The 19,508-nt window shown below is 25.2% G+C and overlaps 1 protein-coding gene across 1 annotated transcript in view; it reads right to left on the reverse strand.

Annotated features, from left to right (window-relative positions):
* CaMKI (Calcium/calmodulin-dependent protein kinase I) overlaps window positions 1–15,664 on the reverse strand; it is a 46,094-nt gene extending 30,430 nt beyond the window's left edge. Inside the window, exon 1 of the mRNA XM_011504879.1 lies at window positions 15,271–15,664. Coding sequence (XP_011503181.1) covers window positions 15,271–15,380 — 110 coding nt within the window. The 5' untranslated portion in view covers window positions 15,381–15,664. The remainder of the gene's footprint in view (window positions 1–15,270) is intronic.
* Between the last annotated feature and the right edge of the window lie 3,844 nt (window positions 15,665–19,508).

The raw sequence follows: 19,508 nt of genomic DNA on the forward strand, positions 1-19,508 counted from the left end.
TTTAAAGTTTAACACTTATATTTAAAAGTTTGTATAAAAATCTGTATCATTATATTTCATAATTTTTATTTTCCAACACTTTCTAGGGTCATATTCAACAGCAAAGCGAATTCAATTTAGGTTTTAGAGTCTGGTAATAATAACTTATTTCAAAGACAATATTACCTGCTGGATGAATTTTCAATTTAACAAAATTTACAATAATTTTCTTGATTTTCTAATTACATACTATTAATATAAAATGTGCCTAAGGTGAAAATGGGAAAATGGATGAGATTGTAATCACAAAATGATTAACATTTTTAATTACAACGTTTAACCCAATAAAAATGTTTAAATGAAATATTTTATATTGTTAATTCCAGTCAGATATCAAAGTATTTTCATTAAACTAAAAATTCATAAACAATTATAAATTACATATAGTAACAGGAAGACTTTTTTTTATATCTGAGATATAATTATTTAAGATGAATTCTGTAAGAATAAATAATTTTCAATACTACTAAACATCCACTGTTAATAAAGTATAATTAATTTATTCATCAAATAAAGATACTTAATTTTTGATAATTTTGTATTATGCTTATTATGTTTTAAAATGTTATTTAATACACTCAAGTCATAAGCCTTGTGTAAAATAAAAGATATAAAATATGCTGAAAATTTATAATGAGTATTCTAACAGCAATAGTGTGGCATTATATTTGAGCATTACCATTTAATTAATTTGTTCAATTCAAGTAATAAAATCGACTTTAAAAATCATTAGTATATTACACAGTTTGAATTATACGAAACAAACGAAACAATTAATTTAGTGCATGCTCTTGTGTTTCTCTCTCTATCATGCTTTGTACAGAATCGGAGTAAAGAAAAATAAATGCTATGTGGCGCAATTTATTGAATAATTGAAAAAAAAAGTTGATTCCGTCGACGCTTCTAACATCGTCACATGCAAATAAAGAGTTACAGATGCGAAAATACAGAATTGATTTTGAATTGATTGTTTCAGTTCAATTGTATCACTTTCCATGAAACAAAGCCGAGATAATCACCACAAACCATAGCAATTTTTGATACTACAGACATAGATAGTTAAAATTAAAAAATTTTAAAAAAAGTATTGAAAATATCAATCCCAACTTTTAAGAATATTAAAAGTTTTTTCATAATATTGAATCATTTACAGCAAACAAATAACAAAGTAATAAAGAGATCTTTTTTTTTATAATTGCAGAAAAAAATAAGGAACTTTAGACTGTTGATTAAATGAATATAGCATTTTAGCAAAGTCAATTATTTAACAGAACAATCGAAAAAGCGAAAAAAAGAAATTATAAATTATTAGTCATCAAGAGACGAGTATTTTCCTAACCAATTGCACATCTGTGCATCATAAAAACTTTACAAAATGAATAATCAAGCACGGAAAAAAGGAAAAAAAAGAAAAATATTAGTTGGCAATTCTTTGAGGCTACTATTCATTGAATAATTAAGAATGACTCGTGCAAATGGTATAAATCGCATATTCAAACAACTTCATGGTACATTTTTCTAAGGAAAGTCGAAGCAATCTGTCTGTCTCCCTCCATCTCTCTCTCTCTCTCTCTCTCTCTCTCTCTCTCTCTCTTCATCCTCGTAATTAGAAATTAATAATACTGATGTTATCACTAGGAAAAACACTTTCCAAGGAATTGCCATCCCGTTAATTTTATCTGTAATATCTATTATAGAATACGTGGACTCAAATACAATATTACAGTTTGGTTAATGATATGTCGGTAAAAAATTATTCTTTTAGAATTTCAGTTACTTAATAAATATGTACTGTAATGATATCCGGCCCAGATGATGTTCCTATACATTCATCGATAAATATACTGAATTCTGCATACATGTTAACATCTTTTATGCTCACTAAATTGTATTCTAGAATCGATCCTTACGGCCGGCGTAATCACCAACGCCCATATTGAAATTTCTCGTTTCAGGTTTTTTCCTTGTCACATAGACGACATTCCGTCGATGATTTCGATGCAATTCCAAAAACCAGTTAGTCGACCTAAGAACTACTTTTTTCTCGCCCTGGTGATCTATGTTTATGGTTAGTAGGCAACGAAGGAGCCATTGGCATTATGTGGTGATATGAATTTTTAATTTATCTATTGGAATCACGAAAAGGTTAATACCACGAGAGGAACTATCGTTTTTCTCATCATGGTTCCACATCGATAAACTTGTTAAACCGGTAATTTTTACATATGAAAACGAACTCGATGACCATACGCTGAACTATTACGGCACTTTTGAAAAAATTATTTTACTAATTATGTACTTTTGATTATTATACTATAAAAAATATAAAATAATAACCGATACATTATTATAATGGCTAGTAAACTTTCAGTACAACTTTAAAACAATTGTTTACTTACTATGGCAACTTATCAAAGTCGATTTTGCCAATTCGTGATTGAGTATGAAAATTCTAACTGTTAGAGGATAATGTATGTATTTATTAATTTAGTATAAAGCTTAAATATTGGATTCATAGATTATTAATTTAAGAATACATATATGCATTTGTTAATTTGGTTTAGAGTTTCGAATATAAAGTATTTATTATTAATCATATAATTTTTTAAAATAACATTAAAAGTTTTAAATTAAGTTTTTGACTTTTTAATTCAAAAGATTTTATTCTATCAAAGATAATTTTTTATATATACTTTTATCTAATAAAATTTTATAAATTACAATATTATAAATATAATGATAAAATAAGAAGTATATATAAAATAAAATAACCCTTTCTTCTAAATGACAAATATAAACTTATAAAAACTTACAAAAATATACAACTTAAAAACATAAACTTGAAAATTATTAAAAATTAATGATATTAAATTAAGTTCATAAATGCAACGATAAATAATTAGTGCAATTTGTTTAATTAACTGATATAAATGAAACTGTAGTTTTCCAAAGACAATAGCATTTATCTAACTTTTAAAATGAAACAATAAGCTATAAGATAATAAACAACTCTTTTAAATGAAATACATATAAAACCAAGTAATTATTGATGCTTCTTGTTGTATTCATTTTGTAGTTAGTGGATTTGACACTTAAGAACTATATTTGATTAATTTATATTTAATTTGTCATCAAATTTATAATATTTGTAATTTATATAGTATTTTTCAAAACATGTTAAAGCGTAAAAAGATATCTAAATAATTAATAAATACTTGTTTAAATATAATTGCAATTTATTACATATTTTTATTATTATGTTCATGGCTATATAAATTTTCGTAAATGTTCCTTTATAAAAATTCCTTATTAAATTATACAATACAAATATTGTACTTGAATTAAAATTTTATATTATATTTTCTTTGTTGATAATTTTATTTCATTTTATTTTATTTTTCATTTGATAAATAGGATTCTATAATGAAACATGTTTGATCATAATCATTTACTTTTTTCTCTAGTAACGTAATTTATTCAGTAGATTCAGTAACGAAGCATTATTTTTTAATATTCTTTTGTATCAAGAATTGTTAATTTCTTATATAATGAAAGCAATATTAATTACTGAACTATCGAACTTTAAAAAGTAGTTAACAAGGTAGATCCCAATGAAAATGAATATCAAAACATTATTCAGGAGAGAAAAATTTATGCTTGAACAATAAATTTGCAGTGCAAAATTTTGTTAGATCTTCTTAGAAACTTGAAGATAATTTTCAGATTAGTATCAATTTATGAAAGTTATTATTTCGCTATAAAATGAATCAAATGCATAGAATCATTGATAACGAATGTTACAGTAATATTTTCTAGAAATAAAATTTTTTATTTTGTATTAAATTATTTTGTATTAAAATATTATTAAATTATTAAAATCCTGAGTAAAATACAATATTTCTTAATCTAAAATATTCAACATAAAAAATCTCTCCAAGCATATTTAATAAATTATCAGAAACACAATATAAATTAGTAGTTATAAAAGAATAGATAGATAAGAAATTATGATAGAGAATACTTTTAGTTTATGATTTAACTAAAGTTAACATCTAAATTTTTGTATTAATTCGAACGGAAGCTTCTTTAATCAAATGAAACAGGTGATAGTTTTATTTTAATGTGTTAGGCTTACATGCTTATATAATATCACTTTATTTTAATTGATTTGAAACTAGTTCACGGTAGTACTTGCAATTTCTACATTTTTTTTTTAAATGTGCGTAATATAGAAAACGTCTTAAGACTAGTTCTGTTAAGTCATAAGTTTTTATAATAATTAGAATGGGACCAGAATTTATTCCATTTTCTTCCTTAATTGGAGTTAAGCATTATCTACATTAATGTTACTTGATAATTTATTATAAGAAAATATTATTATTCATAGTAAAATTTAACTTATTTTCCTTATTAAATCGTATTACATCCAGTATGTGTGTCTAAATTTTTATCACTGATTATAAAAAATAATTGACCGATTCGTCGTATACTTTGAAACTCGGCTTTAAAATTTTGCGTTTTCTAACACCAATGAGTCAAATGATTTTGTAATTCATTCGATAGTGAAGCATTGAACTGTCGCGACGGTAAACGGTCAATATCACACATTATTTGCGAAGCTCGCATTTGTTGGTCGGACGTAATATATATCTCAGAATTTGTCATTCTGGTTAGTTTTACACCAATCACAGTACATCATTATTGAGAATGAAATCGCTAAGTAATTACTGAATCGATTGCAAATGATGAATGAGAAATCATCGAAACGAAAACATTGTGATAGTTGTAGGTATGCATTAGCGCTTTCAAGGCCGTAAAACGAATCACATGTCTCCCTTAGAGTATGGAACCATCGCATACGTGCGTTCTCACGTATAACTGACTCGATCATCATCTCCTGGGACAGTTTTTCTTGAGATGAAACTCGTGGCATGCGCCTTAGAATTCGCTTTAGCGTTACGATTTCAAAAGGCAGATGGCAGCCGTTCCTATAAAAGATAAGTGAATAAAAGTCGCATATCCGTAGTGTAAAATTTCATTTTTGCAATCTGCGGGATTTTAGGTACCGACAATAAATTGCCGGACAATAAAATTCACTCTTCTCCGTGGAAACAATCTGGATGCACCTGACGACCCTTCATTTTTTCTTTTTTTCTTTATGCTCCACACTCGTCGAAGGTGCGTTCATGCATGTTAAAAAGATACGACAAAAGTCCCGAGAAAAAATCAAAAACTGTTTCATAGCGAATATCGAATTGTTTGTGCAAATAAAAGTTTGTGGATTCCAAACCGTTGAAAATTTCAAAAAAATGTAGTGAGAAAAAATATGAAATTCCTTATAATAATTGTTTAACTATATTTTAATTATAAAGAACGAGATTAATCAATAGTTCATTAAAGTTGATCATTACACGGAATAACTAACTTTATTAATTCTTTAATGAGTCGATTAACAATTTATAGATGACGCCTTTAAAAATATTCATTAATTTAATTGTACTATTATATACTTTTCTATTATTTTAATGAGAAATCTCGATTTATAATAATGATATTAAAGTGTATGAACAATTTAACTCACTCATTTTAACTTTTATATAGAAAATTATGCAAAGATCTACAATTTATTATCCATAATAAACATTTTCGTTCGTCTTCGATATCCAGAAATTTATTCATTTAATGTATAAGCATCACTCTTAAGTAATTCTTAAAGTGCTTTGATTCTTTTCAGTCGACAAATTGATAGTATAACAACAAATATAAAATGAATGAGTTTTAAGTAAAACTGCAAAGTCTATAAATTATATACATAAGAGTTTATTTATTTTTCTATTTTCACTGTCGAAATAATCGCTAAAATATTCTTTGTAAGGTTTACTAAATGTACGTATCTAATCATCTTATAAAACCACAGATAAGAAAAAATATGTATAAGAAAATGATGTAATAATGATAAGCTACGATGTTGTACACATGAACTTCTTACTGTCATCATAGAAATATAAGAATTATTTCTAATACAATATTAAATTAGCGTCAGTGCAAGAATTTAATTTATATTTCCTTTTTCAATTTAAGCGTAGATATTTGTTAATATTCTGAATACATTTCTTATATTATATTTTGATTTAGACATAATAATAATTGCAAAAGTTTATATAAATAATGAAAAACTTTTTTCCATAAATTGTAACATCATTCTTAAACATGCGTTTGTGACTTTTTAAAATAATATATGGTCTTAACTTAAAAAAAAAAGAAAGTTTAAATTGCTTAAAATAGCACGTAATAGAAAATATGACTACAATGTATGCAATATGATTTCAATATTTATTTCTGTAAAAATTTAGAATTAAATATAAATCAGTGCTTTAAATTTATTAAGAAGTATACAATTAATAGAATGAATACTATTGAAAATTTATAAAATTAAAAATTGTAAGATCAAAATGCAAAAACAAATAAAATTTAATTTAATTATAATGTTCAAACCCAGTTGGAAATTGAATTATTATATATATAATAAATCATAATTATTAACGTTTTAAACTTTTTTTCTTTATTTGCATTAGTAACGTTTTTTACAATTCATAATATATAGTTAAGTATACATCTAATATTCAAATGAATCATTTTGTACCTCGTATATTAAAGCTTGACATTTTGACTGGTTGAGTGCAATATGTATATATCACAGGGTCGTAAACAGGATGTTCCATTTTAAGTTAGGTTTTGTAATATTTGTAAGACTCTTCCTTTGGTAAAAAAAACAAACAAACAAAAAAATCTAATAAAACAATCGCTTGCCAATCAGATAAAATAATTTATGGATTAGTTATATTATAAGCATTGCTTATATGGAAACGTTTTTAATTTTTAATACATTATAAATTTAGAATAAAAAATTGAAATAATGATAATTTGATGATTACATTAGTTTATACTTAAAACTAAAACACTAAAACTAAATACTTTTTTTAAAAAAATCTTTTGTTTCCATTTTAATTAATCAATTTTTGTTTCAAAATCTGTTGATTTTGATTAAATATTGTCTAACATGAGTTTTTAACCGAAAAGTTTTCATATTTGTATTTCATAGATTATAAAATCTGTATATTGTGAAAATTTTTTTATAAGTTTGATTTTGAAAGTATTTATTTTATTTCGAATCCGAGGACAAATAATTATTTATACGTATAACTGCTATTCTGCAGTTATATAAAAAAATCGTCAGAATAAAGAAGTGAAGTAGATCTAATAGAAACCTATATTTCATATTACTGTATTGACTATATTACCTTCCAATTTAAATTATTTTAAATGCATTTGTTAATTACAGTATATAAAATCTTTTATTACAATAGAGGTGATTTTAAAGCAAATATGGGGTAACTTCTAAAGTGGGGCAGATGTAATTTTGTATTCTCATATCGACAAGCACCACATATGTATATAATATACAAAGCGAAGATTTATCTGCATTATATTGATTATTAGTGGATTTATATCAGCTGTCCACTGCAGTTACCTTTAATATAATTTGTATCTGCTGGTACTGATAATGTACACTATAAATGATAGTATAATTTAAATCTATAAAACTCTGCTTTATATCAATTGATGTAGCTTATGTATAAGTGAACAAAATACATATACATAACTTACAAAAATATACTAACTATGGTTTTCCGATACTTTACTTTAAAGAAAGTTTTATAAGTTTAACACCTTCCATGCTTGAACTGCATACTAATTCATGGCCTTGTAGAAAATTATTCACAGTTTTGTAAGCTTCATTATGCATTTCACAAGTAAAATTTCAAATGTATATAATTTACAAAAATGTTATTTATAAAAGTTTAAGTATATGATAACTACACAATAAATCATATTTATATAGGTTTCTGTTATCTTAACTATTGAAAACTAAAAATTACTCAAAAATAAAAAATGGAATATTTTTATTTTTTACAATTTTTGAAATCTATTACAAAAAATTCTATTACAAAATTATTACCATTTCTGTAGTCTTGATAGAACATCTATATTATTAAATATTAGCTAAAATATACTGTAATAAAATTTTCTTTCATAAATATTTAATTTTTTATTATAAGCATTTACTCTGATGTTATTATTATGTAACAAAGATATTAATTTAATAGATATTTTATCTTTGACATTTAATAATATCGATAATAAGAAGTGTTTAATAATATTTCTTGGCTGTTAATTAATTAATAATTTCTCTAATTATAATTTCATCTCTTTTAATATTTATTCCTAGCAACTTATTAAATTAATTTTATAAAATGTACCTCTTACGAAATAATATTTATTATTACTAAAAGTTACTTTAATAAAAGTTCATATAAGTTATTTAAAAATTTGATCTTTCAATAATAAAATGAATTTTAACATGAAACTGAAAATGTTTTCCTTCAATTATTACATTTCAATAAATATTATTTTTTATAAAATAAACATTTTTTATAAAATTAGTCCTGTAATGTTAAATATATAATAAGAAGTAAGAATATTACGGATTATTTTTATGAACATGTTAAATTTCAAAAATTATAAATCAAAGATGTATTTATTGATTAAAGGTAGAAATACATATTAATTAATTATAAGTAGATAAGTTTGAAAATTAATTTCCGCTTTTACACTAATTTTACACCTATTATACGGTAAAATCTATTGTATACATATTATAATCATTATATTTCTATGATTATGTACCTTTATTTTATTTTATTTTATATAAAATAAAAGCGTCGAGCAATTATTAGCATGTACATATATGCTAATAAAAAATGTCTCGTGTAATGAACAACTAAGGTATAATAAGCACTTATTGACTAAAATAAAATTAATTTCTTAAATATTTTGATTTTATTTTTACTTTTCAACTATCTAGTAAATTTATTCTGTCATTATTTTGAAAAATTAAGGTAAACAAAAGTATTTATTTCATTTCAATTATAGTATATAACATAAACATAAGTTAAACACCTTTTAAAATAATTTTTTTCTAAATAATGTATATATTTTAAATATTATTAATATTGATAAGCATGGGATTTAAAATACATTGCTTTAAATAATATATATGAAGATAATTATGTAAATATTTAATCATTATTTTTACATACTAAAATGAAGAGTTATATAATAAGATAATATTATAACTAGTAATATTAAAAATTTAAATAAACTTCTATTGCGCTATATTTGACAATCAGTAATAAGCTTTTAAGTTTTTGATAATTTATTTTTCCAATATATTATAATGATTTAATAAAATCTTAGCCATGTAATAGAATAAATAATTATTATTAATTTTAGAAATTGAAATATTCATAATTAATTCTAGAAATATTAAATTAATTTGCATACGAGATAAATAATAACATAGTATAATATTTCAAATTTTATTTCTATTCTTCTGATTTTAGTAGCTACCAAAATATGATATATAGAAATATAAACAGCGTTTGTAAAATAGAGTGAATATGTGTTAATTAAAAAAAATATTGTTTATCTAGTATTTATTGAAAACAAATAAGAAACATCCAGTTTTACGTTTCACTTAATAACGCAAATTACTTTATCATGATACGTGGTGAGTCAAATAGATGTGGCAATATATATATGTGATTAATCATTTTCACAGTAAACATAACTCTGATTATCACTATTGTCTAAGGAATCAATTTTTCAAGATGTCATAGAATATATAAACGAACATATGAATAATATGATATAAAATTTGTAATACACGAAATTATACTTTCAAAAAGTAAAATAAAGAGTAATTGAAAATTTAGAAGAATGTGAAAGCGGGTTCATAGAAATAAATTGTTTACTCATAAATTTGTGCAAATACATATGTATACGATTAAATATTTATAATCCTATATAAGATGGTACATGCTCTTTGTAAAAGATTCAAATAAATATTAAAAAGGATAATAATAGTAAGTTTAACATAAATATTGCATAAGTATTATATTTTACAATAATTGAAAAAGAAAGTAACATAATAAATTCTATAAAATTCTATTATTCAAATTACCATTTCTATTTAAATTTGGTAATTGGCGTTATTAAAATAATTTAATAATTAAATTATAATTAAATTATATTAGATAATATCAATTTCAATAGAAATGTTAAGAGATTGTTTATTTTTATAAATATTTAAATCGAAATTTTTATCCTGCATCTACAAAAAGAAAATAATTAAAGTAAATAAATTGTTGGAAAGTATACAAAGTATGAGTAAAAAGTCACATTATAAAAACATCCGTTTTTACATAGTGACCAGAAACAAGTACTAGAATATTAATGAATTCCTGGACAAATATATGATTTTATTAAATTTCTGAGATTTCGTTAATGTTTTTGTTTCCTTTTTTAAAATAATTGAAAATGCCGTAGTTATACTATAGGCAAGTTCTTATATATAGACACTCATGAACAATAAATAGTCGAATTTTGTATCATTAAATATCTTGTAAAAATCAAAATTAGTAAAAACTACGTAATTGGAATCTATATATAAATTACAAATATTTTATTCTTTCTATTTTTTTTTTTATAAATGTTTAAATGCATTAAAATGTAAATACATTTAAATGCATTTTGAGATCGTGTTACGATAGAACATGATTTAAAATACGAAAAGTTTGTGTGAACATTTTGAAAATTATAAAAGATAAAGATAGATAAAAATATAAATAGGTTTCAATTTAGAGCTTATTATTAGCTAAATAAAATTTTTTGAAATTATTACTTAAAAATGACAAACATAATCATACCAAGGCATTTGCTAAATCGTCATTTAATAGTATTTTTAAAAATACTTCTCGATGTGGTTAAATTTTTTAATTATTTCTTTAAAATATATCGTATGTTGTAATAATATGAAAAAAATTTGGTAGAAGAATGAAAAAATTAATTCTTGCCTATTAAAATAAAAGTAGCTAAAATAACTAATACGAGGATTTAGCAAATGCCTTGGTATGATTATGTTTGTTATTTTCAATTATTTTCAATTTGTATAAAAGTGAATTAATTATAAGCTTTTATAATCTAGCTAAGTGTTTATAACATGTGATATGTAATTGAGATATAAATTTATGTCACATATTTCTTTAGTAAGATTTTTAAACACTAATTAAAAAGTTCTGCTTCAGCAAGCAATGGAGGAAATAAACATTGTACAAGTACTGAAGCGAAAATCCAATTTCGTTTCAATAGATCATTTTCTAGCTTTATATACTTTTATATTGTTTGTATATATTTCTACAATATTGACAAAAGATAATTTCTTTTTTTTAATTAAATGTAGTGATTCATGTAAAAGAAAGTCAATAAATGGATTAGTTATTTTTTGCACCGCAATGTAGAAGATACTTTTCATTTAGTTAATTCGCTTTCCCCTTTGAATTAAACGTTCTTTGCAAAGTTTGTTACCGATAATATCATAAAAAATTATTTCAATATTTACTATACGTCTTTTAACATCTTAAAGCTTTAGCATGCAATGTAAGTTTAATATGGGTATATAAATACAGTCAAACTTGTTCGTATTTAGCATCTTTTTTTATATTATTACAATATTCGCATTCAAAAAGGTTCAAATAATTTTATACTATTTATACTTGAATAATTGGAAGTTAATTAACGAACTTTTCTTTTCATTTCTTTGAAATCTCAAAATCTTTAGGTTGTGTGCTACTTTAAATGTTGAATTATGCGGATTATTATTGTCTAATATATTTAACCCCTGATTGATCTACAATTATTTTAATTTATCAATCGAATTAAAAAATATATCCAAAGATATGAAATCCGACACCGAATTGCTTTGTATCTATTGTTTTGGTTGATATTATTATCGGTTTGTATCATTTTGATAACCTCGTTATATTTCATTAAGAAAAATTTGACGATACTGGAATTGTGATGTTATGACAAGAAATAAAACATTAATTCCTATTCAATGTTGATTTTATGAAATAATTCTTATTTAATTTCCTATATTGTAGATTGTTCCAAAGCTTATTTTAATTTTTTTTTATATAAAATTATTTTTGCCAACAGTCTTTTATATTTTACATTAATGAATATACTTTCTATTTTATATTTGCACTAACTATTCATAGCAATTTTTCCCCTTAAATGCACAAAATTTTATGATATTATATTGCTTTATTTATAATATTTTCTACTGATATTAAGTTATTTTACTTAATCGTACGTTGTTAAAATAATGTTCTAATGCATCCAATCCTAATTCATGTTTATCTAATTTTTTATAACACTTGAAATAGAGTCTTTTGTATAAAATCGAAAAGACCTTATAAATTAAAAAATGAATGATTGACTGTTTTTATATTAAATTATGGTATGATGAAGCATATGAGTATATATTAATGCTGGTCATGTTTTTATGTCACATATATACGACTAATTAGGTAATCAATATCGTATATATAGATGATGCAATTCTATAAACAAAGCAGGTGTCTCATCTTAAATCTACCTATCACTTTATGCGATTAGAATATGAATACACGAAATTTAATTTTCGATAGTATTCAATATTTATGATCATTCATACTTAATAAAATAGGGTTATATTTATTATCAATTCTACGTATTTTTTGTGAAATACAAGTGCTATGAGAATTTAAGGATATAACGTATACATTTTTTAAAATATTTTTTTAAATATTTAATAGAAGCATTGTTCAAATGTGCTTATAATTAGAATAAATAAGATCAATAAAAGACGTTTATAATATATATAATTAATAGCAATACTTAAAATAACAGAAATATTTTTGTCATGATATCCATTTTTTAAATATACTATTTTTTTACAATTTTAGTAAACATTTAAAATAAAAAAAAATATTAGTGAATACTTGTAAATTGATTAAAATTTTCAGAAATTGTATAGTAAAATCATAAAAAAAGGCCTAAAACTGTTATGTTAAATTTTCCACAAAAAAAGAATTTTCTATTTATACGATTGATTATATTAAATTAATACTGTAATGGAATTATGTATATATAAATTTTATTCATAGAATGTTGAAAAAATTAAACATTATAAACAACATTTTGGAATTTAAATTAGAATATTTTACTTCTATATCAGTCATATTTTTAATTTCAACATGCTATTTTAATTTTGCTATTTTTTTTAACTTACTTTCTAATAAATTACTTTTAAGAGTATATAAATATTTTTATTTAATATGCGCCAACTTAATAAATGGACATTCATATACTACATGCTAAGAAAAGATTGGTATTAGCATTCGACAAATCAGTCTCCTTCTCTTTGTATACTTTCTATATTGAGATATATTATGAAATAACTACGTTATGTATTCGACAATCTTATATTTATTTTAAATCCGATGTAATAATTATTTCCATGAATTGAATTTTTATTAAACATTAATAATAATCTATAAGGTATAATTATAATATTTAATTGACATATAACAGGTTTGATGTTTCATAATATATTTACTACTATATACAAATAAATCAAATCTGAACTTGTAGAACGTAAAATGATCAAATAATTTTACTTTTTATTATTTTATACAAGACCAACTTAATTATTTATTGTTATCTCGTCAGTATCGATGTATGGATATACACCAATTACATCTAAAATTTAAACATTATTCTAATAATTATGAGCTGGACTCTTTTTTCAAATTATTTTTCAAGAAAGTACAACATCAAATCATACGAGTTTGATAAACTATTGATATAAATAGATTAAATCTTGATATCGTAGCTTAACTTTTTAAACAAAGTAAAATATTACTTTTTTTTATATTTTTTCCATAATTTAATTTTGTTATTAAATACAAAGTTATACAATTACAATTGCACGTTTCTTTTACCATTCCATACAATGTTCAAGTAGAAAATAATTAAATTGGATTTGGCCAAAATTGCATATTTTATTTATAAGTATGTTTTTGAATGCTATTGAATAAACTTTTTGAAAAATACTCCAATTAATGTCAAATGTATATTATTTGTTTACCATAAATTGAATATTTTATTAATATTTATTTTCCATTTTGTATTTTTATCATTATTTTCAATATAATAAAATATAACAGTAAGTATTAATTTTATCGTTAAGTAATTAAAAACCTTACGTTACAATATCATAATATTTACTTTGATATTATATTTTCATTTAATTTATAAAAGCTATTATTTTAAAAATAAAATGTTATAAATAAAATTTATAGTAGACAGTTGACACAAAAAGTAAATGTTTGTTTTTACATGCAGACATTAAATTTAATGTTAAATTGATTAGTTTGGCTTTTAAAATAGTTCTATTAAAAAAATCTTTTTACGATATAAATTTATAAGGATTAAATGCCTTTTATTAAACAATGTAAGTATATTAACATTAAATTTTATGAGTTTAATTTAAAAAATTACTTCAATTCTGTTAGTTTTACAAAAAGTATACTTAATAAAAGTTTTAAGATTTTATTAGTTCATCAAACATCTATTCACGGAATTCCTAAATTTAGAGATTCCTCCTTTTATTATTATTTCAAAAGTCACAGTGATTAATAATATAGACAAGTGTATTAAGGATAATATACTTTCAAAAGATAGTTTTTTCTATATGAGCGTTTCGTATTGGTAATAATTAAAGCCTTGTGCTGCATGAATTCATTAACTGTTTAGAATGCTCTAAAAGTGCGTTAAGCATTATATAAAATTGTATAGTGCATATAGTTCATTGATAAAAACGTGTCAATGTATATACTATTTGAAGAGCATGATGTAACGATATGAATTATTCGATAACGTAAGGCCCGATTGAAATATCACAATGACCAATTGTAAAGAGAACGCGAAATAAGCTTAAGCTCGGACCAGTAAAAGACTAACCGCTAAAAGCACGGTAATGGGAGTCAAAAATACGCGGAGAAATTTATTGGCGAAGACATGTCGAAATACTATCACGATTATCTCTTAAATAGTTGCGCGGGACATTCGACAATATTTTAATTATACACTCGAAAAGAATAAAAGGAGAAGTCGCAAGTTACGTAAATGCCGGCTACAAAGTGCCGCCAGTTTTACATCATCCACACGAGAAGACTTAGTCGACCATGGCGGCGCAGCCACCCCGACCGGCATAATAGTACTCACGTGCCGAGCTGCTCCTTGAAGATATACTTGTCCTCGATGGTAGACGTACGCTCATCCCTGGCGTCCTTCTTAGGCTTCTTAGTTGCGTTGCGTCTTCCGAAAAGCGGCATCCTCGCGGCGATTCGTTGGCGCAGGCCCTCGATAAGCTCAGCCCCAACCTCCCACAACCCCTCGAGCGTCGTCCCGGATGCTGCTGATGACGACCTCCTCCTCCCTCGTCCTTGACGACGGAGGCGCGTGTGTAAGGGGAGATGGAGGCCACTGGCGACTTACGCCCCAGTCTCTTTTCTGCCCCAACACACGCGCTTCCCTCTATCCGTATCCTTATCTCGTTTCCTTTCTGACTTTATATCAGGGCCTATACATATGGAGCGCGTACGCGATTATCGTAACTTAAATCCCTCGGCGACACTTCTCTGAATTTCTTGTTCTTTTGCCTCGTTGATTTCCGAAGCCAAATCGAACCTCGAACTCTCGCCCGCGAATGACGGCGACGACTGACGGCGTGTTCCTCCAGAGTCCGATGCCAGCGTCGTGGCGATGGGAATGGAGTGGGAGAGGTCAGCAAGTATGTGTGCGATGACAGCGCAATCTCGCGGAGGATGTATGAAGTTCGATCAGCGGCAATCGCCAAGGGAAGCAACCCCTATTGGAATTGTACTTCTTTTTTTCTTCTGGGGGCGGAGTGCGACACGTCGTACGTTTATTCCACGTTCATACGAAGTTGGTAATGTCGGTGATCTTTAAAATAGCTCCTAACAGACATGCGAAAATTCGCATTTCTTAGAGGCAATCTACTGACCTTTTCCTTCAACACATCTTTTTTCACAAGATTTTCAACAGTTTTTTTGTTTGTGATTAGTGAATAACGGCATATTACCTTATATTATCTTCATTTGTGTAACAAGGAAGAAAGTACGTACTATGAAAGTGCTATTTATGCTATAATGAAATTATACATTTTACAGTTTAATTCAATTAATCAATGCTATACATTAGAAATGGTAAATAATAAACAAAAGAAAAAATATAAGTAAATTAATACTCTTTAAATATTGTTTTAATCGTCTTAGAAACAATTAAAAGTAACTTTTATCAATTATTTAAAGTAACTAATTACGTTACGAGTAATGTTATAAAGAATTCCTTAATTCATAAAGTCGCAATATATATTCTATAAGTAAATCATATATTGCTTACATCGTCTTTGAATGAATTAAAAGTAGATTTTGTAAATCGTTCATAGTAATTAATTGTGTTACGGATAATATTATCAAGTATTCTTTAATTGAGAAAGTCCTAATATATATTCTATCAGTAAATCATATATTATTTACATTGTCTTTGAATCAAAATAGATTTTATATATTGTTCAAAGTAATTAATTGCGTTAATTACGGGTAATGTTATAATAAATTTTTTAATTGAGAAAGTCACAATATACTTTCGGTCGATAAAACAGATCAGTAAGAAAGGTTAACAATACACGTAATAAAAAATTCCTGTTATTTTTTAAATACGTTTTATAAAATCAACACTTGTTTATAAAAAAACTCATTTAATCGTTATATTATATATTTGGCTGTATTAGTCCTTGACAATTGTCAGTAGCTAAATCGAAGAAATATGCAATGAAATACATGAAATGTTTGAGTAACAGAACGTGCCGTTATTACGATTTGTCAATAATCAATTTCTTTGTATAGTACACAGCCGAGTCTTACATTACTAATTTCTTCCTTTTTTTCATACTTTCATAAAATGATTACAAATTTCTTATAAGAGGAAGAATATTTTATCTTATGTATGCAATATAAATATCCGCGATGAAAAAGCTTTGAGAAATAATTGTTTCAAATAGAATTCTTTATGTTTCCCATTTGTAAAGTGTTTATAAAATAAAATAAAATATTAAAGAGATTACAAGTGCCGTCTTAATAAGTATATCACATCTTCGTCTAATGAAAATCTATAATCCTAAAATAAACAACATATCGATAGCTCGTTTAAAAAACGTTGGGGATAATGGCTTGAGAATTAATGAAAAAAGAAAGATGAATAGAAAGGCGGATTGATCCTAATAATTGACCCTAATAATAGTGAAAGAATTACAATAATAATGGAGATTAAAGTAATAAAAGGCAAGCTTATCATTCAAACTATTGGTACAACCGATGAAGTAATCTCTAAATTTTTATTTAACTCCTCTCCTTCCCTTAAATTGTTTATCTCAGTTTCTTACAATTCTTCATAATATATGGATAAAAAAATCCGTAAGTGAACATAAATCTTTCTATAATAAATGGCATTTATTTCTGATCATAAATAAATATTTCTGATTTTGCTATTCTTTATTTCTCATTCGATCTTTCAACTATCTTATTTCTCGCAGGCTATCTGAGCCTCTCTTTTATCTGTCATTTTTTTCTTTGCAGATCTGACATTATTATTTTTACTAACAAATTTGTCAAAACAGAATTTGATAGTCAGAATATATTTTGCGTAGCAACAAGAATTCAAGATAACATTCTGTACCTCGTAAAATTTAAGGAGAAAAAATAAAATGCAGGGAAAGCAACAACGATGGTTCTCTTTGCTTTATTGCTATTATTACATTGTTTGCGCTTCAATGTTTATTTCTTTTTGAATTCATTAATATTATCTCCATTGGTTGCTCATTCGCATAATTCTCTTTTTTGCAAACTGGAATCAACGAGTGTGTATATATATGGCAGGCGCAGACGATTGGATGCTCGACAGGTTGGAAATAATTAATTTGCTTAGCGAAGCATTCTTTCATTATACAAAATTGTATTTGACGCTTGCAATTATTTTCTTTCTACCTATCGATACATTTACCCATTTCGCATAGAAGGTAAGAATATATCAAAGTTTCGGCGATTTCCCCAAAATATTGGGGTACACGTGCTCGCAGACTGATAAGTCGCATAAGTAAAAACGCCGGAATGGTGGGATTCAAGGTTATAGCCTTAGATGCTCCGGGCGATTTGCGATAACGCAGTTATTTCTCAAGGGAATGTGGAAGATTTTGGCAGGCGTCGCCTTTTCCATTGCACCTTTGACAATTTGCTCTCTACCATTGTTCCTATTTAATAATTTATGGGAATAACCATTTACATGGAAAGCGAGGAAGGCTCGATTATGCAAATAGTGTGGGGAGGGGTAAGTATATACCGAAGAGTGGCTTTAGCGCAAGTCGTGACATGTTTCCGATGGATACGGAAATCAATGAGTACTTAGAAATGGAAAATCGCAGGTAGAACTTCTATTGCTGTATTCTAAAAATTACGTATTTCGAAAGGAGCACGAAGAATTATGTGAAAGTATTATTTAATATTGCGATTCCGTTAGGTGTGATGTATTACGAATGTATTTTCGTCTTCGGTTAACTGATCTAAAATTATCGGACTATGTATTTTAGAAGGACCTCGACTCCTGTACGAATTTTTCAAGGCAGCAAGGCCTGAAAATAACTATTTCACAGATGTAGCTGATCCGATTTTTACGTTGATATGAAATAGTAAAGAGCGAGCTAAATGTTCGCCTTACTATCCGACCTATGACTTTTAATAGAGTCTTACATTGTAATGAGCGTATGACAAATTCGCTAAGTCATAATGTATAAACTTTAAACCACTTTTCACATGTTTGTAAAATTTATAATAAACTATTTACTAGTGTTCTATAGTTTATAAAAAGTTTATTGAGTTTACGATGATTTTTTTTTTAATAAGTTTTAATAAATCTTTTTTTTAATAAACCTTTGAACAAATTTCTTTGAATGATTATGAAAATTTTATTAATATCTATACCTTTGACAAACTATGTTTGTCACTAATTCTTAAATTGGCTGAAATAATATATCTCTTATACAAAAATAAACCCACAATGTAAATGTAGACAAACTGATCCTTATTTATCAAACATTCTACATTTTATAATCTCGTGTATATTAATACTTCTTATCAACACTCCGTAATCAATAATATTCAGACATTCACATTGAAATAGTAATTTCACATTGAAGAGCTATTTTTGAGAATTTATAATGATACATTTAAAGCAGTTAAAAATAGTTCATAAATATTTATTAACACTTTTAAAAGATACCTTACAATTATTATTTATGAAAATTAGTTAAATTAAATTTATTATTAAGTTATAAGATTTAATAAAAGCTAAAAGAAGAACTTGCTGGTATTTGAATTAAAATTTTA

The sequence above is a fragment of the Ceratosolen solmsi genome, unplaced genomic scaffold (assembly GCF_000503995.2).
Source record: "Ceratosolen solmsi marchali unplaced genomic scaffold, CerSol_1.0 scaffold10, whole genome shotgun sequence".
Lineage (NCBI taxonomy): Eukaryota > Metazoa > Arthropoda > Insecta > Hymenoptera > Agaonidae > Ceratosolen > Ceratosolen solmsi.